Source organism: Aptenodytes patagonicus, chromosome 3, assembly GCF_965638725.1.
Source record: "Aptenodytes patagonicus chromosome 3, bAptPat1.pri.cur, whole genome shotgun sequence".
NCBI classification, from domain to species: domain Eukaryota; kingdom Metazoa; phylum Chordata; class Aves; order Sphenisciformes; family Spheniscidae; genus Aptenodytes; species Aptenodytes patagonicus.
Window position 1 is genome coordinate 18,621,725 of NC_134951.1, and position 22,140 is coordinate 18,643,864.

The 22,140-nt window shown below is 36.4% G+C and overlaps 1 protein-coding gene across 3 annotated transcripts in view; it reads left to right on the forward strand.

Moving 5' to 3' along the window:
• Positions 1–22,140, forward strand: part of MBOAT2 (membrane bound glycerophospholipid O-acyltransferase 2) — a 95,797-nt gene that overhangs the window by 70,462 nt on the left and 3,195 nt on the right. For all 3 annotated transcript variants that reach the window (XM_076332814.1, XM_076332816.1, XM_076332815.1), the window contains 6 exons: positions 5,400–5,454; positions 6,265–6,448; positions 12,698–12,890; positions 15,886–15,989; positions 16,335–16,399; positions 21,216–21,348. In XM_076332814.1, coding sequence (XP_076188929.1) covers positions 5,400–5,454; positions 6,265–6,448; positions 12,698–12,890; positions 15,886–15,989; positions 16,335–16,399; positions 21,216–21,348 — 734 coding nt within the window. The remainder of the gene's footprint in view (positions 1–5,399; positions 5,455–6,264; positions 6,449–12,697; positions 12,891–15,885; positions 15,990–16,334; positions 16,400–21,215; positions 21,349–22,140) is intronic.

Genomic DNA, 22,140 nt, shown 5'->3' on the forward strand with positions numbered 1-22,140 from the left:
TTTTTAAAAGCAATAGAGTAGACATTGATGCTGATCTGGTAAGGCACTGCATTTACTGTGAGAACTAAAAGGAGATACAGAGTACAGTGAATATGCAACTCGATGGATTTTTTTTTTTTTTTTTTTTTACCTCTGCCTTTTAGTTTGAATGATATATTGGTGAAATATAGTTAAAGGCTAGTCTTACACCAGTATTTTAGGTCTCATTTACTTTGCTCCAACAGCAGGCTATTAGGAGAATGGGTGGACTATTTTATGCTGTTTTTTCCTCATGTTGCTATTGTACTATTAGAAAGTTGTAAGATTTCTAAATAGGCTATTAGAGCCTATTTTCCCCCTGCAAAAGAATGAAAGTATAGTTTCTGTCCAGTATGGCCCCTGAGAGGAGAGATATTTCAATGGATAGATGAAACACATGGAAAATGGGAAGGAGATGAGGAAAACGAAGAAAAGGTGATGGAGAAACTTATACGCAAATGCTGTATTAGTTGCCATGGTCTTAATTATCTATTGCTACCTGCCTCATCAGGTTGTGGTACTACACCATACACTTGGGAGGTTTTTCACACAATGCTTTTTTCTTTTTTCTTTTTTTTTTCTTAATTAGAAAGTAAATTTCTTGTTGGTTTGCAGCTAATGAGCAGTCCCATCCAAACTGCAGTACTTGCTATTATGTTAGTAGTAATGGTTTTGTTAGCTGTTCTTGAACAATGTAATAGTGTCAGAAGTATCAAAGAATGTTTCTTGATTTAGTTGATATAAACATTTCTTTTTTATTTTCAATTAACTAGATTCTTTGCCTTTTGCTTTTCTCAAAGGCAAGTAATTACCGTATTCAGCAGAAAGACACTACATCTTTCTAAAGGCTTGCAGACAACTTTAGTATTGGTCTGCTCTGGCTTAAAGGGTGGAAATGTGGATGTACTGAAGCGTTGAACAGCTTATGTATTTCTGTACGTTAGATGTGATATTTCAAATTTATTTAAAATAAATACCTACAAAACCAGAACAGGATTACTAGGCTGAATTGCTGATTGTCACAATGTGACCCCATGGTAAAAGGGAACATACTGTGTTTTGGCCAACTTACTTTTGCAATTAAGTGGGTTTTTTTTGTTTTAGTGAGAGGTGGTCAGTTAAGAATGTTATGTTTATGAAAGTAAAGGTCTCATAAACTATCAATGTGCTTTTCTGATTTCAAATAGGTCTTATTATTGTTGTTATGTCTTTTAAAAAGTGTATTTGGATGGTTGCTGTTGTGAAAGTATAAGCAAGAGAAAATTGAACAACTCTCGAGACAGAGAAATGTGTGCTTATGTATGTAGAACTAAATACTCCTAAGGATTTTTGATAGGTCATCATGACCCAGTTCCACTTTACAAATGCTGGTACTACAGCAAAAAAGTTGCAGCTGTTTAACCAAGAATGTTGTTTTCTAATTCATCTGTTAATTATGTCAGTGAAACTGCCATGGTGTGGTGGTGTGTGGGTGTGTATTTATTTTTCTGGTAACTTGATGCTTTCTTCTTATGTCTAGAAGTTTCTCTTAATGCTCTCTCTCCAATTGTCTCTTGATCTATATTTATTTTTTTTTTAAGTGCTCCCTCTTGCGTTAGTGACAGCATGGTCATTATTGTTTCAGCATCAGTTACCAAATCACTTTGATTACAGTACATGTCATTTAGTGTTTAAAGGAATTGTCATTTAGTGTTTAAAGGAATTATATCGTATTTCTCCCCTCCTAAGTCTTCAAGTGTTGTTCTGGGCTTATGTTTGCTTGCACAGCTCTCTGGATATCAAGACTTCTGATTTTTCCTGCTTTTTGTAGTTTCTTTGCAATTTTACTCAGCTGGCATCTGTGTCTGTTTGCTTTTGTTGCTGCCAATGTGCTAGTAACAGCTAAAACTGTTATTGTCTGTCTGTCTTCTTCAGGTCTTAAAATATTTTAATAACAGCATGCATTTGGGCTCAGCTGGTAATCCATTTCAGAACCTCAAATTAAAATTTACTGTAATTACAACAGAGCCTGCGATATGATCTCCATGTTTAAGTATTATTAATGTAATATAATCTTATGTCTAAGTATTATTAATGAGTTACTGATTAGACAGATTTCATGCAAATACAGAGGTGGTTATGTTCAAGCAGATTAACCACAAAGCTGGGGTGGTGCTATGATATGATTGTAAACATTGTATTATCGTAGTGAGAGCATGGTAGTAGTCATAATATGCCTTAATAAAGCCTATATGGCAGGATATTGGTGTGTATCTAAAGATGTTGATTTTGCTACCATTAGGATGTAGTCTGAGGAGGAGTGAAAAGCTGCAACTTCCTCATGATCTAGACCGCTGGGGATAAATTGTTACTGATAATTTACAAAATTCTTTTACCAAGGAAGGAACATAGGAGTATTTCCTACTTTACAGATGAGAAAACTGAGTTACAGTTGCTGAGTGACCAAATGATTTAATTTCACATCTCTAACAGATGTTCGAAAAAACCCATTTTCTCTAATCCCCACTGTGTGATTTGGTAGCAACTAAAAGCTGCAGCCATTGCAGTAGTCTCCCGCTGTAGGACAGGAGAAAACAATTCTCATAACCCCCAGAGAAAGGTTACAAAACTGCATGAGTTCCCTAGCAGTGGTGTGCTGCTGAAGTGGGGTTTCTTCACCTCCAATGTGTAGTAGGTAGGGAACAGCTATGATTTATGAGGCTTTTGTTCCCATGGGCAGATATACTGCCTGGTAAATATTGAATGTATATATATTAATTCATCTCATATTAGATAAGCATCAATGTGAGAACACCTTTTCCATATGTATTTTTTGTGAATTAAAAAATGTTAACGGTAGCTTCCTGAAAGCTTTCAAGAGTATGGCAGAGGCAGAGATCAATGGTTTCCTTGTTCTTGCATGCTATGCAAAGATGATAAATGGGCCTTTGAGGCACTGAGAAGACATTTAAAAAATACAGGGACAGCCACTGAACTGACCTCAAAGAAGCTGCTGGCTATCTCTTAGTGAGATAGGGAAATGAAAAATTAATGGAGGCTTACTTGTATACAGTATGTTTAAGACAGCAAGTGTATTGCTCACCAGGTTATTTAGGCCTTAAGTGACTTCTCATGTATATATGTACATAACTTGAACCTGTTTTAAATATGCCAATTCTTTCTTCCTCACCCCTCCAAAAGTATAGGTCATATATCAGTGGTTAGATTCTTCTATTTCAGGTTTGAGGGTTTTTTCCTCTTTTTTTTCATACCACATAAATGATGTGAAATCTTTCGTTTGACTAATTACCTTTATTTAGTGGTTAGTCTGGCTTTATGCAAGTTCATTCGGACACACTTGGTGACTGCTTCCTCTTTCTGACTTAAGGGTAAAATACTCATATGGAATATAACAGTGAAGGAGGCTCCTGTTCCAGTCACTTTGCATTGTGCACACTGTGAGAGACTGAAGACTCTGTATGGGCTACTTCCCTGCACTAGTCATGTCATGTGATCTACGTCTATCTATAGGAGTCTTTGTGTTAAAATTCTGTTTAAGTTTGTGTTAAATTCAAAGATTCACTACCTGAGAACTGTAATCTTATGGCCTTAAAGGTTAAAGGACCTTTCAAAATGCTTCTCCCGCATTTTTTATTCGGTACAGTTATCAGCGTAGAAATCTTTGGTGTAGCACCAAGGACAATATGTGAGAATGTAATCATGGGGAAGAGAAAGTGCCTGCATGAAGTTTGGGGGTGATGCTTTGTCTTTCAGTTTCTTGCCTTGAGTGGGTATGAATGGGAGTGACTTTCCACTGTGAAGGATCAGGACCAAGGAAGGTATTTTTCCAGGTCATATTGGAAGAGAGGAGATGGCAAGTTACTAACCCCTCTGTATTCTCAGCTCTGTTAAAGACTAAAAGTGCAGTTTTGAAGTCATAAGTGTGTATAGGTCACGGTTCCTGGGGTTGCACGAAGACAACAGAGTTATCTTCTCTTTAGATAACAAGTATTTCCATGAGTCATAGAATTAAATGAGGTTTGACTTCCCCCCCGCCCCCCAATCTTTTTTTGTCTTAAGCCTGACTGATTTTGATATCTATAAAAAAAAAATTGGCTCTAGTTAAAACTTTCCTTATGCTTGGATCAAATATAAGGGCTCCCCTCTGTGGATTTACTGGCATCAAGGGGTAGTGTTGAAGGCAACCTTTCTGTGAGTGGAGGAGGATCTTCTGTGGAATAACCTATTTTCATAAAGCACATTGGGATTTTGTATCTATGTTACCTCTACTCTTTCATCAAACTTGGTTAGAAATTGGCTGTTGGGTTTAGGCACTGCTAGGGAGGAAGATAATTAAAGTGCAATTCTATAAACTTCCTTTCCTTTAGGAAGCTATGCTCATAAAAATAAATTTTTTAGTGCTTGCGATGGCAAAGAAAACTTGCAAATGTGAATAGCAGGGAATGGATGTGTGCGCTAATGTCTGAACAAGTGGAGAGGCTGCAGAAGGAGCTGAAGCAGTCATTTTGGCAAGCAGTGCTGGCTGGTATAAACCAGGGCTGTCTGAAGGAAGGAGCTCTGCTTCTTCTGTGCCCCTGAATTAGTGTATTTCATAATAATTTAAAGTGTTGAAGGTCATATTTTTACTTTTCTCTTTTATGCGAGTACAAATTTTGAAGCCTATTTTTCAGGGGTAGGCCACCAGCATTTCAGAAAGTGCCATGTATGGCAAGAAGGTAAATTCAGTCTTGCTGCTGAATTTAGACTTGGCCTGCCCCCTTCTGCTAGCAGGGATTAGGGCTTCTCCTTAGTGCTCATGAAAAAGACTTGAGCACCCTTTACTGTTGTGCCTGCTTCCCTGGACCTTGTTTACAATCTTTACTTGCAGCATGAAGGTGCTTTTGGGGTCTGCCTTAAGTTTTGAATTGCTTAAATCTGTCTTGGACTGTGTTCATACTATACATCAAAAGTGCAATGACTAGTGTAATGTCCCTGGGTTACTGCAATGTTGAAAGGGGTTTGGGGCTTGTCCAATTTCCAGGACCGGGAATAAAGGGTTTTAAAACCTGCAGACTTTGAAATCTTAATCAGTGTAGGGGAATTGTATTTGTCAACACTTATTACAACCCTTCTTAATGCTTTTCTGAAATCCATGTGATTTCAGGTTTAGGCACTGTTGGATATAACTGAGGATATGAGAGTTTGTAATTTTGTCAACAGTAAGAATTGTTTGATCCAACTCCAGCAAAAATGTTTTGTGACATAATGCCTCTGAAATTACTTGAGGACTTCAGAAATTATATTGCAGCATGAGGCTTGCTCTACTGAGTAAAGAAACTGCTAATTAATGTGGGGTGGTTTAGCTTTTCTTTATTTTTCCTTTTTCCTGTCCTCTTCCCTAGGAATGTTTCGGAAAAATGAAGATTTGACTCCATCACAGAGGTGCTTGGCTGTAAGGTAGGCTTTCAGACATCTCTGAGAGTCTAGTTTTGGGGGTGGGGAGAAGCTAGTGTTTTATGTGCTTTATTAATGCTCTGTGGAATTGCTACAATTCACATCCAAGGTAAAGTTTACAAACTCATGTAAAACAGACCCATGCGTTTTATATTGTAGCTTTATTCATACATCTGTTCTCCTGGAAAATATACTTATTTAGGAAAAACATTCTAAGTTCTATGCAGTCTATGCAAATTAATGCCATATCAGACAGGAGACTAGTTAACATTTAGTATACATATAAAGTAGCTGGTGAAGAAACACGCTTGTTTAATTTTGGTTTTCAGTATTTAACTTGCCTTTTTGCCTTTCTTTATTCAGGAGACTTGAAAATAGTATGTTGTCCTGGGCAAAACAGTCTTGACTTGAGGCGTTTTCCTTATTTGAAATTATTGCCAGTTAACACAAACCTTTGTTTACTGGTTCAGTTATTGAGGAGAAAAAGAAAACATAAACAGTTGAACAAACACTTAGGGAAACACCCTTCCTTCTCCTTCCCCAGGCTCAGCTTCAGTCAAACACCTCTACTGGGCAAGGAGGGAGTCACCAGAGTTCAGGAGATCTTGTCTGAAAATGCTCAGTATGGATTGGAAAGAAATACTATGTGTAGAATGTTTTAAGCTGTGATTACAAAAGACACAAACTGCTTTTCTACATGTGGTTTTTACTGCAGTTAGAGTAAGCAATAACATGGAATATGACTTTTCCTACTGTGGAAATTCTGTAGAACTACACATTCCATCTCACGAGTTGCTTGTCTTTGAATTACAGACGCATGCCAAGTCTACTGGAGTATTTAAGTTACAACTGTAATTTCATGGGTATCCTGGCAGGCCCGTTATGCTCTTACAAAGACTATATTACTTTCATTGAAGGCAGATCATACCAACTGCAACAGTCTGAAGCAAATGGGAAGGAAGATACAAAATATGAACAAACGGATCCTTCTCCAAATGTAAGATGTATGACTCTTGCAGTGCTGATGCTTACGTAATCATTGCATGAAAAGCTTGGTTTGCACTGTTCATTTACAGGCATAACTTCTGAGCTGTATCTGGAGTTCATTCATCGACAGTATAGTTCCCTGTTCAAAAAGTTAAATACTTATTTTTTTAAGGCAGGTTTTCTCCATGGTTTCCAGTCTGGATCTTGTGGGTAAAAGCGGATTAAATTGGAGCTTCCCAACTAGCCTATATGGTAAAAAGCCGTCTTTAAATTAAAACAGTTCATGCATGTTTCCTTCAAAGCATATACTGTGCATTAAAAAAAAAAAAAAGTCCTGGCAAGGACAAAGTGCACATTTTGTCATTTGAAAGCTGATGAGACTTAAAAGTTCCAGCAAGGTTTCATGAACGTTCTCAAAGTCTACTGGTTTTTTTAAATGTCGTCTTGCAGCAAGTAGAAAACATTCATATGTAACAAGTTGAAAAACGCTCACAGAAATAGTTTCATTTTTCTTGCTTTCATTCATGTAGAGAGGTATTAAAGATGGACTTTGATCTGAAGGTGTAGTAAAAGATGTACTAGCCATAACTCTATGGCTAGTAATCCATACAGCATATTTCTTTTTCCTCTTTGTTCCATTATTGGAAAAGAGACCAAATACATACAGAAGAAAGTCCAGCTGAATCATACCTTACAAGAGATATTGTATGGCCTAAATTAAAATCAAAAGCTCCCGAAGCTTGTTACTTTTTAAATTTAATCCTTAATTTTTTAAGTTTAATGCTCAGGGTACTGAATGTTATCTTTTCACTCTTTTCATATTCTCTTAAATAGGAGTGTATCAGACTTCTAAATTTGTGTGTGCCTAAGATAATTATTACCACACATAAAAAGCAGAATTATCATGGACTGGAACACTTCAGATGAATGGCTTTTGCTAATTCCAGTGCTAATCACCTGTTTTCCGCTTATCTTGCGGACCAACTGTTGCTGGAGCAGATGAAGTCATTCCCACGTGTAGCTGCTTGTCTTGTCCTACCATCCCCACAGCTGGGCTAACAGGGAGTACTTCCCAGTCAGTTGTGTCATCTCCAACCACTTCCATCCTTTGAACGTGGATGAGGACTCTTTGCATGTTCTGTTCTACCCATCTTGTGTGGTTGTAGTAACTTGCACCACAGGAATGTAAACTAGTGCCCGGTGGATGGTAACACTTTAAACTGCTCCACATGTTGACAAAGGATGTAAGCTCACAGAAGTGTGCTGTGGAGCAAGTAGTTAGGAAGGGCAAAAGACACAGGAGAATTCCTTGCATAGATTGGCACCTCATAGTCTGTAGTCTGCATTGATGTGTTCTATTGGCAAAGTTGCAGACACTTCTTTTTGTTTTTAAACATTGTTTGGGCGTAGTAAAGGCGTCACATCTTAGTACTAAAATCCTATTTCTGCAGAAGAATATTATGTAGTAAAATTATTGCAAATAAATGGAACTAACCAAATCTGCCAGCATCGGTACTTCTGGACATGCATCTACTGATTGCCTGGTAGGACTTCCTAGCTTTTTACCACATAATCTTGCTAGTAATCTGAACAAAGTCAATAGAAATAAATATAAACCTATGATGGATTCTTCTTTCAGGTAAGTGGTTTTCCTTAAAATGAGTTGCTTTTAAGATGCTTGAAACTTTTTGCGATTTATGCTACTTTTGACATAAAAATAAAGAGAAGCTGTCTATGCTGTTGATACTTCATCTCCCAACTGGTGTTAGAGAAATCTGGCTACATTTTATAACACCAGTGAGTATTGTGTGCTTTTGGAGAAATATGGATGATATAATTTTACTGCATTTGCTGCATCAATTAAAATATTCATTGTCTTGTTTTAGAAGAATGTTTAAATACCATTAACATTATATTAATACTTTAAATTTGTTCCATGATTCTCATGTTATTATTTCAAGAAGAATAAATTGTTAGGTAACTCAAAAAAATGAAATGTGATGGGGATCAGCAAATGTTAATGTAGTAAAGGGGGGGGGGGGAAATCCTTCAGCTGAGTTACAGTAAGTTTCATTTCTTGTTAAATATAATTACATAACCGAAGTACTTCATGCCAGCCTCCTCCTCTATACTGTGTGTTGACTGCATGATGTTAACTTGGTTTAGTATTTTTGCTGTGTTCATTGCATGTTAAATGAATCAACATATTAAAACTTATTTCTTATATCCCTCCTATTGTGCCTTTTTGCAAGCTATCAATTGTTGGTGCTCAAAGTGGTGTCAACTCTCAGAAATTAATATCTGTCTTTGTAAGTTTCTTTTTATTATGGCTACCCTTAAAATACAAGCTTCCTATCAGCAGATATCTGCTTTCTTGCTTATTATGCAGACTTTTCCTACAGGTTATAAAGTTCTTGCTTAATTACCTATAATTTTTACCTGAGGTGCTAGCCTCCCCAAAATAATATGCTTTAATATAGTTCAGTATTATGTTGAGCTCCTTATTGATTATCAACCAAGAACAAGTTCATTCAAATAAAAGTTTCAAAGATACTTTTCTACTTTTTTGTATATATTTTTATATATTATCCATGTTTATACAGTAATATATTTATAAAATTCCTGAGCTCAGTGTTTTACCTTTGTTGCTTCAATTAGAAAGCTGTTCCTGAACTCCTTTCTCTGATTAGGTAGCTTTCAACCTAATTATATTCCCATCTAATTTATGCACGTTTGGTTTTGTCCTGGCACTGTCTCTTAGCTTTAGTACCTTTTTCCCTTCCCAGTGTTGACCACATTTGATATTTTTATACAGGTATGCCCAGTTTTTGTTCATCAAAACTAATTGAGACAGGCCTTTCTACCTTTTTGTTGTAAAATAATTGTATAGCCTACTTCATATGAGGTCAAAGTTATCCTGCAGCTTATGGTCTTTTAATTCCTTAACAGAACAGTTATTTGGATATGTTGAAAAGTTAGAGTGAATGAAATTAAACTTCAAACTTCTAAATTAGTTACTTCATCCTTGTAAAAACTGACCAACCCCCCTGTGAATGTGCAGTCCGGTCATTACCCATTTATGCCTTGGCAAAGAAGCTTATATCAATAACCTAGTTAATTAAGCAATAGGAAGTGAATTCATGTTTTACCAAATGCATTTCTATAGGTAATTGAACTATGGATTATTTTGGTGTCATGTGAGGACTTTTATTTCTGTGTAAATGTGTTCAAAACTTGAGTGCTATAAACAAGCCTCAGGCTGTAGTTTAATAATCTATTTAGGCCAATCGAAGTATAAACTCTTGCTGAATACGGTAGGGTCCTGGCTGTGGGTTCTGGGTCCTTTGCTTATCCTAGCAGTGCTAACATGCATTGCGCTGCGTTGTGGTCTGATTCAGATCATTTGATCCAGCCTAAAACTAACTTGTCATTTTAAAAAAAAAAACCAAAAAACAAACCCACAACCAAAAAAAAACCACAAAAAAAAGCCCAAACAACACACCTGCCCCCCCCCCCCCCCCCCAAACCAAAAAAAGTCTAGTTTTTCACCTGATTTGTTTCTCTAATCTGACGCAGTAGAAGGAAAAAGAGCAAAAACTTGCAGCCAAGGCGAGGAGGCAGGGCAGGACTGCTTCTTTGCATTGCAGCCTGTGTTTGGATTGTCCTTCAGAAACTCTGCTTAAACCAGTCCTGAAACTGCAGCTCCCAGTCTTTGTAGAGGCAGGAGATTACTTCATCACTGTTTGCTTACGACACTAATATTCCTGATACTGATCCCTGTAAGTGGTATCAGCATGCTTGACTGGGATTTTGGGATTTATAATTGAGTGAAGTAGTGTAATTTAAAAAAAAAAAGTCATGCTGTTTCTGGATGTAGTTATGCTTGTCCCTACACCTAAATGTTGCTGCTAAAAAAAAGTTGTAGAAATACATCATTTAAGTACTTACTAAATAACTTAAACCACCTTCATCCTACAGTATTTTTTCTACAACTACAAATTGAAAACTGCAGAGTTTACTTTTTAAAGGTACAATTTATGGCAGAGCCCTGTATGAGTTCATTAATTTTTCTTAACATAAATTTTGTTGAAACTCTGCTTTTCCTTAAAAGAAGGGTTTTCACCTCCACAATTTAGTTAAAAACCTTCAAAGAGGTACTAAGCATATTTTGGGTTGAATAGGCAGATTAATGATTTGTATTTACCAATAGAAAAACTGGTTAATGGTGGCAGTGGCAAAAAGCAGGCCTTTAAACAGAGAACATTACTTATAAATTGCCAAAACATATTTTGAGACTTTGTAGAGATCTTCAGATGGAAAACACCTATTTTACATGTTTATGCTTATATTTTAAGTTGCATGTTAATGTTACCAGCCTATAAATACTGTTTCTCATGCTAAATCGAACATGACTCTTAATTTTGGCTTAGACTCTGAAGTTAAATCCTTGCAACTGTCTTCAGAACTTTGGGGTGATGCCTTTTGGTATTTACAAATATCTAACTTTTGCATGTATCAGATATTGCATACCAAAATTAAAGATTCATTAGCTTTAATAATAACTGATTTTATGAACGTTAATTTCTATTTAAATTCAGGAAGAAGTTAAGCCAACTGAACATTCCCTCTGCTGTGGCAAAGAGAGAGATGGATTAATAGTTGCTAGAAAAACAAAGGAACACTTTTGGAAAGTTAATGCCCTTTACTTTGAACTCTTGTAATAGAGTAAAATATTAAAATGAAGTTTATTAGAAAGCAAGTAGGAACAAATAATTAAACACTAGCCTTAGCTGTTAATAGGTAGTTGCCTCGTGAATTATCCAGCTGGTTTGTTTAATTAGCTGTGTTTTCTGATCCTCTCTGAAATATCTTCTGAGGTCAGCCACATGAAATATATGCAATATCCAAAGTTACCCTCGTGGTTTTACAGCTTTTCCAAGTCTATTTTTTTTTTATCAGGTTGTACCACCTCTTACATCTGTGTGACTGGGTGAATCTTTGATACTGTGTGTCTTGCAGAAATCTGTGTTTTCAGTTGGGCACTTAATGCTCCATTCTGTATTATGGAACAGAATTACTCTTTGTTTTGGAACTAGATATGTGAAATTGCACTCTAATTGAAGCAGGACGCTATCTTTAAAAGTTCGGGCAGATATACTGGAAGCAGGATAGACAGAAAAAGGATTCTGGTTATCTTTTTGTTCTGATGCTTCAAAGAAAAATAGCTAGATTGACTGTTTACTTGCTAAGTTTACTGTTTGTAGAATGGTAATGTAAATTAAAATTGTAATGTTTAAATTTAAATATCGAGATTACTTACAATCAAAACTTGAAAATTACATTTACATGAACTAGCTCTCAAACGTCTCTTTTGTAGGTGTTTGGTTAGTGTGTTACTTTAGGAACTTGCACAGAACGTGGTATCTGCCCTTGGCATGTGGATCAGACTAGCTCAGCTACTTAAAGCAGCCAATGTCATGCATTATTGCTCTGTGCGTTTTATAATAGAACCTTAGAAATATTTTCCTAAAAATACATACTCTTCAGTGTGGTGGTTATAGCAAAACTGAATTTTGAGAAAATCTGAGTCTAGGTCCTACCTGAACAACGTATTTTTACATGTCTGTGAGTATATCATTTGACCCCTTGTAGCTTGATCACTCTAGTTGGGAAAACAGGTCTATATAGAACTGAGGTATTTGGGCTGTAAACTCATAAATTATTACAGTATTTTAGTTGGTTTAGAATTTAGATATAGTAATAATCTAACAGATGATTGATGTATTGAGTTGGGCAGCAATTGAACACCTGCATTATGCCAAAGATTACCAAAAATGAACTGAAGCTTTGCCATTGGTTTTGGAATCTCTGCAATAATTGTACTCATCTTGTCCTAGATTACATGCTTTGTGTTATGATGTCTTAACAACTTAATTGCTTCAGTAATTTGACAAGGAAAGAAGAAAAAACTGGAGTTGCAAAAGATGTTCCCATTATTGAAAGGGTTTTTAGAGGCTCCCTGTAGTCAGATTGGATTTGCTGTGTTTGCCAGAAGTGGTGCTCACAACTTAATCAAGATAACGATGTTCCTTGAGCCTCTATAAAATGTTACCAACTATTTTAAAGTTGGTAGTATATATTACTGAAAACTTGACATATATACACATCTGTTTAGGGAAGGAAGATTATAACTTGCATTTGTTTCCAGAAGATTAACAAAAAATGAAGCTTACAAAGTCTCCCATCTTAAACTTTTCAGATAGCCGTGGCACAGAAACTCTTAATCTGTGGACTGTCCTTACTCTTCCACATGACTATTACAAAAACTTTGCCTGTGGAATACAACATTGATGATAACTTCAGAGCTACAGCATCCTGGCCTGTAAGGTTTTTCTACCTATACGTGTCTCTTATGGCTGCCAGACCCAAGTATTATTTTGCATGGACTTTAGGTAAGTACATCTATTAAAAAAAAAAAAAAAAAAAAAAAAGAAAGTGTATGTATTGAGTTTCATTTGAGATGCTGCACACTTAGCATGTGTTAAAAAGTGACAGTGCCCTCTTGAGGCCTTAGGAAAACATTATTACATTTAAGTATTATGAGTTATTGTGAAAGTGTATTGAATGGTGTCTCTTTGAGAAACAAAACTTACCGTAAAACTAAGCACAGTGTTGTGACAGTGCTGCAAACAAGATCGTGGTCTCCTGAACAAATCTGAGTCAAACATAAGGTTTTTTGGAGAGTGATAGTGTTTTAATGAGCAATGACTTTTTTGGTTTTAAAAATTGTAGTAAATCTAGTCTGATGTACAATCCCTGGTTTAGGGGGGTTTTTTTGATACCTTGATTTTGGCATATCTGAAAAGTTCTTCCAAGCCTCTTTCTGTGGTTAGTTGTCAGTAATTTGCCTGCTGTTATTCAAGCATGAAGGAAAAATGAATATATTGAAATTCAGATATATCATAGTGTTGTTAATAGTAGATGGCATTCGCAGTAGTATTTTCAGAATTTGATGGGTGATACTTCCATTTTAGTCTTTGTTTACTAAAAGTTCTAATTAACCAATGGGATTACACCCATAGTCGCTGATTTAAGACACTGAATAGATGATATAGTTTAAAGAAAGTTTTGCTTTTCGCTTCACATATTTGAAAACAACAACACATACAACAGCAAAATCCTGTATTTATGTCAGCTGACATCTTGGAAGTGGCTCACAAAACAGATTTCATCAGCTTCCTCCTCCTCTCCAGTTTTACATATTTGTTTCATAATTCTTTTGAGAGAGAATCTGTGGGAAACAATGCAATAAAGAAAGCCTTAGTGTAGCAGAGCAGCATGACTCATTTACAGCTGCTGGTTTCATTCCTGATCAATGAATAAAGTGCTTTCAGCTTGTCTGGATATAGTAATTCTGGGGCTTGTTGTAGAATGAAATAATTTTGAATATTGTGCTCTTATGCACCAGTATCGTCGGCTGTAAAGAGTAGGAGCCATCTGAAAAATGAGTAATCTCTGGGATTTTTCCGCTGTAATACTTCAGATGGATTTCTCCTTACGCGCTTGCTAGCAGTGTAGAGCTAGCATTCCTTTGGTGAAATACTAAAGAAAATAAGCTATATCAACTCTGTACTTTTAGTTTGTTAAATAACTTTTTTTTTTTACCTTCTTCCTTCCATTTTACCTCATCTAAACTTCTAATGGTATGAGAGAGGGGGCCTTAACAGTTTTACTGAATGTTATGCTTTTGAGTTGTACGTTGCTATTCTTTGCACTTAAGAGAAAAAAAAAAATCTGTTAATAAAAGGAATACCTACTAAAATGCTAGTTAATAAAATGAGTACTTACTCTAGCTGTAGTCTTTGTACTCTAGCTAGCAAGAGATTATGGAGTTCATGTCTTCAGCTGTTTCTAATTGAGCATAAAATCATTGTCTAATGTTTGAAGTTGACATCAGTGATATCAGATGTATAGCAGCAAATTTTGATGCTTTCAAAGATGTTTTTTAAAATTGTTATTGATGAGGAAATAAAAATATTATTAAATATTATAAATTACCCTATATTAAATCAAATGTCACAAAGCCCTCTTCCAGACTGGTAGATAACTGGAGAAACTGAACTTCAGGAAAGGAACTGTTTGAGTCAATTGTTTCTTTTACTTTCCAAGTACACTGGAAAATACCTTGAAAAAGTTGTTAAGAAGACAGGAAAATGCAAAAGATATGAATTTCTCTTACATGTCACTATTGTATAAAGTAAATTCTTTTTAATATGGTAGTACAAACTGAGCAATTTCTCTTGCCTTGCTAGTTGTAATTTAAAAGGTGACAATTTAATTACAGTGCTTTAGATGAATTCTGAACTAACAGAGAGGGCTCATGTCCTGTAACTAGAGGACTAGATCTGTATTGCTTCTGTAGAGCCTTTTGCCTACCTTGCTTCCAGTTCCTCAGGTCTCCTCTGAACTGGGAGAGGAGCTGACGTTCTTCTCCTCGTGGTCGCTTATTTATCCACATAAGTGGATACATGGCTGGCTTCATGCCTCATGGATGTGTGTCCATGTTTGGGTGCATGCAACCAAGCACCTGGCTCAACAGAGGCAATACTTGGGGAAAAAAAACTCGTTTCCTTGTAAGTGGCCATCCTAATTTGAGAAGCACAGCTGGGGAAATTTTAGTGTCTGAGCTAACAAACCTGAGGCAAAGGTGATGACTGAAGGTGACAGGCGGTATTCAGACTTAGATCCCTTGTATTTTCCTACATAGTCCAGGTGACGGTAGCAGCTTTTTCTCCTAGGGAAAAATATTGTTTGCTTTGAACTATTTGACCTTTGACATGCATGTAAATACTTCGCATTCAGAAGCCTTGTTAACAGTGGCCTTGTGCCATTAGTGGAAATCTGACAAACTCTGCATTGCTTAGTAAATTACTGTTTTCTTCTGAGGTTTGCAGTGCTCTGTGTGGTGCTGTAAATGTGCACCTGCTTGAAGTGAGTTGTGCAATTTTATCTTTATGCTTTAAACATCACTGTTACTGCATAATGACGATCAGACACGCATCTGAGTGTTGAGCTGCTATCTCAAATCATTACGACCAGCCACTGTTTCATAGTCTTGATGCATCTCACTGACTTTGTTTTCTGTCAAATTGCTCAAGCAAGTCTAAGTAGGTGGTATGAGAGAGGTGGGACATCTGTACTGTGAAGTCGATAGTGCTACCTTTCGTTCTTTTGCTTTTGTACAAGTTTTTTAATTGAAAGCCAGTGTGTTGCTTGGATTATTTTCTGTTTGTTCAAGTGTCTAATACAGTGATCCTCAGTATTTTAAAAAAATAAATATGTAGCCTTTAAAATGTGATAAATACTTTGAACAAACTATGTTGTGTGATGCATAATGTGTAATACAGGTAGTTTATAATTCACTTGTTTCTTTTTGTTTCATTGCAGCAGATGCAATTAATAATGCAGCAGGTTTTGGTTTTAGAGGCTATGATAAAAATGGAGTTACACGTTGGGATCTAATATCAAATCTGAGAATCCAACAAATAGAGGTTTGTTCATGGCTCTTTCAAATAAAATACATGCTCATGTAGGTAGCTGCTTGTAATTTCAGTAACTTTTCCTACGCATTTTGTTCCTCAAGATAGTGAATATGTTCTAAGTCAGAAATGACATGTTCACACCCTTAGGAAAGGATGGAAAATAGAGTCTGTTTTGAATATGTTCTACTTGTCAGTTGACTTCCAAAATATTTTGTGGTTATAAGTAGTTGAGTAAATACCTTATTCAACTCGTCACAAAGTAGGGGGGGGGTTTATAATTTATATGTCAGAATTCTTAAGTATTTCGTAATATTTTACAATTACGGAAATAATTAATCTGTTTTTACTTTACAGTTTTCCACAAGTTTCAAGATGTTTCTTGATAACTGGAATATCCAAACAGCTCTTTGGCTTAAAAGGTATTTATTTCTTAAAGGAAAGCTTTTCTTCAATGAAGTTTCTTAGATAAATATGTCTTTGAAGATAATTTAACATTTAAAGCTAAACCTCACAAAGGAGTATGGTTATTTAGCAACTGCACGGGACATTCTTCTTGTAATACTTGAATTAAAGCCTCTGAATTTAGCACTTCTCTTTTAGTGTAAACTATCAGGTAATGATAGAAACTGTTTTTCTTCACTGGTCATAGGGAACCTAAAAGTACTGATCTATGGAGGTGTCTCTTTTTTTCCCTCTTGGCATTCAAAGCAGTGCATGTTCCTGAGAGCAGTAGGCAAAATGCACATCTTTGGCTGCTAGCCAGCGGAAACTCTGCTTTTTTTTTTTTTTTTTTTTAATTAGACACACAGTGATACAGGAACTTCCATACATTCTGTGAGAGAATTTTTGGCACTCCTTCCATAATGAATGCATGGCAAATATCAAACCCTACAATGTGCTAGCAAAAAAAATTGCAAATGATATCCCTCAGATGTGCTTTTTTCCTTGTCTGGGAAATGGGTATAGTGCCCAGTGAACTAAATCACTCTGCTTTTACTACTACTTTGTGGTAACTAGAAAGTAAAAAAGTGTTCTTGAGTAGTACACGGATGTTGTTTCCCTTCTCCTAGTATCTGTATAGATGACCTTTTATGAATAGGTGTGAGTTTAACTGAGACACCCATCTTGGGATCGCTCAGAGGACTTTCTCTCTTACTGTAAGACAGTTGGCAATAGGATGTTGCTTCCATCAAATTTCTTTATAGTGTATTCTCTTTCTTCCCTAAATATTTTTCTGAGCCAATTAAAAACAGAAACTGAAATTTATGTGATTATTCTGGTTGGCTCAATAGGCAATAGAATCTATTGCTAGGACAGTCAGTAAGCAAGAATTGCATGCTTGCAGGTATTGATATGTATCATTTAATAAAGCAAATAAGCTATTTTGAAATGCATTTTAATTTAATTAGAGAACAGAAGTTTATCAGTATTAAAACTTAATAGGAAAAGGTTGTGTTCCAACAAACTTTCAAAGCTCCTAAATTGAATGATATTGAACTAAAACTCCTTTTAGTGGAGATGAGTACCATTTCTGTTAAGAATTGAAAGAAAAAAATGCAAATCAATTGTTCAGGGTGACATTAAAAGAAGAGGCGAAAAAAAATTAAAGCATCTCCTTTAATAAATATTTTTAAGAACAATTAAGTTAACTTAAGAACAATTAATTGCTCTTAAATTTTTAAGAACAATTGTAGAAGAATCTTTGAGGGTAGTCTAAATGCATATTGATTCTGCCACAGTGAAAGGGAGAAGGGTGGATGTTTTCTTAAAGATTTGTTGCAAGCAAGAGACTGTTTTAATGATTATATATGAGGCAAAAATATTGGTCCAGAGTATGTATTATATTACCAATAATTCGGTTAGTTGCAATGTTTTGAATAGAGGACAAACTCATGTATTACTTTAAACATCCACTTTTAATACCTCACCTGTTTACCATTTATGGAAGTATCTAAAAATCTTAGGCATTTATCTCAGGTGAAATGCAGAAATATCAGACGTCAGCATTCATTCTGTTCTTTTCTGATGCTCTTGAAAGAGGAACTGAACTTAAACTCTGCTTGTGTGTAAAAACAAACCCTTTGTAAAAACACAGCTAACTGTCTACAGATCATAAAGTTTAATAAACATTTAATGTAGATCACTAAATACAGCAATTCTAAGGTATTATTGTTACAAGCATGCAAGTTAGAATAGATATTTACATAGCAGCATATATCAACAGTATATATCATGATAATGTTTCCTGACTGGGGAAGCTGTTATGTTCCCCCTCAGCCTGTTCATTGTTTTTTCCAAAGAAAACATCTAATTCCTTTTGTCTTTGGTCACGTTTGCAAAACCTCTGTGGTTCTTGTTGCTCTCTTCTGGCTTCTTTCCACTCTTCCTGTCATCTTGCAGAGGACGTAGTACTTCTGCTAAGACTGCCAGGGTCTTTCCCTGGCTTGTTACAGGCACAGTTGAACGCTTTTGAGTGGATTAATTACCTTTCTTTTCTTTAGATAACTCTTGCTAATACATCATAGTATTACATCTGTCTCTTTTTGCAGCAGCAATCTAGCGTTGATTTATGCTCAGCTGATACTCAGTGTTTCATACTGTTGATTCATATTCATGCTCAGCTACACTTCTTCAGTAATGTTAAATGGACAGGTACTGTTTTGTATCTCCCACTTTTCTTTTTAGATGTTCTAGACTTTGGACTTCATCTTGTTGATTTCAGAACATCATTCAAGTCTGTCAAGATTAATTTTGGATTCTAGTGCTCTGTCTGTTCAATGCTAGTCTCCTTCATTCCCCCCATCCCTTCCACACACAACCCCAAAAAAAAGGAAGGGAAGGCAGGGTGGAAAAATATACTTCTCAGTCAGTCTACCACCCAAGCCAGTAATGAAAGTATAGAACCAGACTAAGGGGAGTACCTTGCTGAACAGCTGATGCATCTTCCCACTTAAAGAGCAAATCATAGATAACCTGAACCACACATATTTGAATAGACTTTCTCAGCCTGTTGTGATGACCATATTTCCTTGGTTTGCTCTTAGGAATGTCACGTGAAGCATTTCAACGCAATTTATTATTGACAAATCCATGGAGAAGTTTTTAAGCTTACTTTTAACTCCTTGAAATTGAAGCCTGATTTTTTTTTTTTTTTTTTTTCCTAGTATATATCTTATCTGACTTGCATTGATATAGCTGAAATTTGATTAGTTAATTGAGGTAGTTTTGTTAGCTCCTGAATGCTTTGCAGGGGAAAATCTCCTTAAAGTAGTTTAAACCAAATAAAGACTGAGGCTATTTATCAATTTATTAACAAGACATAATTAACCACCAGTCAGTGAAATATACATTTAGAATTAATATCAGTACTGGAACAGATAATGTTTTGTAAGTGCTTAGTGGTGTGGCTTAATAAACAAATTTGTAAACACTCTTCTGTAACTAATCCCAAAGAGTTTAACAGTGTACATGCACACGCATGGTTACATGCAAACCGCGCCTCTACTCCCAAGGACGTGTGGGTTACAAAAGCACACCTCCTTCTGGCAGCGTGGGCCCCCTGCTCGTATGCACTGCCTGTGGGAGATGTGGGTGCTCCTGCCTAATGTGAACCCACTGATTCATATGCCAATTGGAAAAGCATGCCACGAGTTCACGTGCATGCAGCTGATAGGGATGATATTTTGCTCCCTGCATACTGCACTGACAGTCCCCTAGCTGGATGCAGGCTACTCGGTGTCTACCAGGGAGGATGCTCTGTCTTGGCTGAGACAGAGGTCATGATGCTGGTGGGGCAACTTCTGGCAGTGTCAAACCAGGTTTTGATGACTAGTATTTTGCTCCAAGGCATCTCCCTCACTTGTTACAAATTTTCCTAGTGCTTTTCTACTTTCTAGGCTGACACCTTCTTTGTTTCAAAAGTCTCTTTGAAATTCCCTGGTTACTGTTTAGTCTGGCCAATGTTGCTTTCCTCTTTAAGGTGATCTATTGTAGGCAAATGTCCTCGGATAGTTTTGCATATTACGCATGCACGCACCTGCGCCCTACTCAGGCCCGTGTTGTCATCTTAATGGGCATTGGTTAGCGAAGCCTTTTGGTAAGAGGAAGGGGCTCTGCTGGTACCCTGCACTGAAGACCTCCTAAGATAAAACTTACCCCATCTATTTGACTGGAATAAACTAAATTAGCAAAATACATTTTTGATTTTTCCCCATTCAGGTCCTGCCTTCTTACCGTCTGCTCTTTAACACTGACTGTATCGTTTGGTCTCAGCAATCTTTTGTATATATGGAAGTTGTAGTCAAGTAGTTATATTAGTAGTGAATGTTTCGGCTCTCTGTATCATTAGCTTGTCTTCCTCTTTGAATAATAGACGTGCATTCTCTTCTCTGTTGCTTGCTATGTGTTTATAAAACCTTTTTACATATTGGTGTCTATGGCCTTTTTTAGTTAAAACTCGTTTTTGTATGTTAGCCTTAGATTTGTGTTCATGCATGCTTGTGCTGTTTATTTTTGCTTTATGTTAGTGTGCATCTCTTTCCATATTTCCTATTGCTTTTTGGTTTTCAGATCACTAAAGACATTAAAGAACTCTTGATGAAGCCATATCAGGACCTTACCATGTTTCCTATCATTCTTCCACATCATGATGGTTTGTCATTGTGTCATTTAATGTTGTCTTCTAGAAACTACTTTTCTTGGATTCCTATTTCCCTTCTTCCTTCTAGAATTCCTTACCGTAGGACCTTGCCTAATAATTCGGAGTCTCAATTTTTAAATAGCAGAGTTCAGCTACTCTCCTTATGATATTCTCACATCCCTAGAGTCATTAATTATAATTTCATCATCATGCTCACACAAGAGTTTGTGGGATAGTCAGTGCCTTCCAGTGTAGCTTTTCAGACACATTCTTGGATGGCTTAAGATCCCTTATTAACACCAACACCCGTCTTTGGACGCTTCTGTATCACTTCACTATAAGTACCATATGCGATGGCACTGAGCATAGGTTAGCACTGAGGGGTTAAATCAGGAGCTGTGAATAGCTTCAGGTATTTATTTATTAGGTCATAACATAGTGGCAACGTTATTAAATAATAGCAAACTGCAGTTGCATTGCAAACGATGTGTTGGAGATGAAACTGCTAAAAGTATAAATGTGTAAGTGATAACTGGGAAGATGGTTGGTGATCTGTGTCTCATGTTATTTATCTTGAATTGTCTTTGACTTCCTAGAGTGTGCTATGAGCGAGCCACCTTCAGCCCAACGATCCAAACCTTCATCCTCTCTGCCATTTGGCATGGGGTTTACCCAGGATATTACTTAACATTTTTAACAGGAGTACTAATGACACTAGCAGCACGAGCTGTAAGTATCAGCCAAGTATCTTCTTAAATAATAAGTAGTTCTGTAAAAGAAAATTGATCATGTTCTGTAGTCCAAAGATGTGATTTACAGTTGACAAACAGTCTGTCCGATAGTTTTGTTTACTTTTTTTAGTTATGAAAGCAGTGGGAATGATTATTGATAAGGAGGGGTTGGTCAGTAGAAACAAGCAAGACTGTATACAGCCTATAACATCTTTGTAGCATATCTTTTGTGGAAGCCCTTCCTCTGTATTAACTGATCATGTGTTATTATGCCATGCTAAAAAAGAGGATGTTATCTAAGATCATTCTGGAAAAAACTTTATCACTGATTATCAGTAGCTTAAAATTTGGGGGGTCAAGTGCTATATATTTATGGAGTTTGTCCCCCTCCCTAATTTCTGTCCAGTACTATTGTAAGGATGGTGACTAAAGAATGCTCCCCCTCAACCAGCAGATAAACATCTCTATTACTACTCAAAATTGGCCAGCCAGCAGTGCAGTCACACTAACAAGCTTTTACAGCTGCTATTCAGAACCATACGGAACCAGCAAATCTGCCAAGAAATCTCTCAGTCCTGCTTGAGAAAGCTGAGTAAGAACAGAGGCAGGTTTATCAGTTACTCAAGGGGAAAGAGGAACAAAAAAAACCTAGCTGTCAGCTCAGAGCAGAATAACAGACCACTTTTCTGTCAAAAGAACCAGGAGAATGAGAAATGAAGCAGACTGCTCTTTGTTGCTATAATAGCTAGGGGAAGGTGGTTCTTCAGATTTAGATTGTTACTAACAGTAA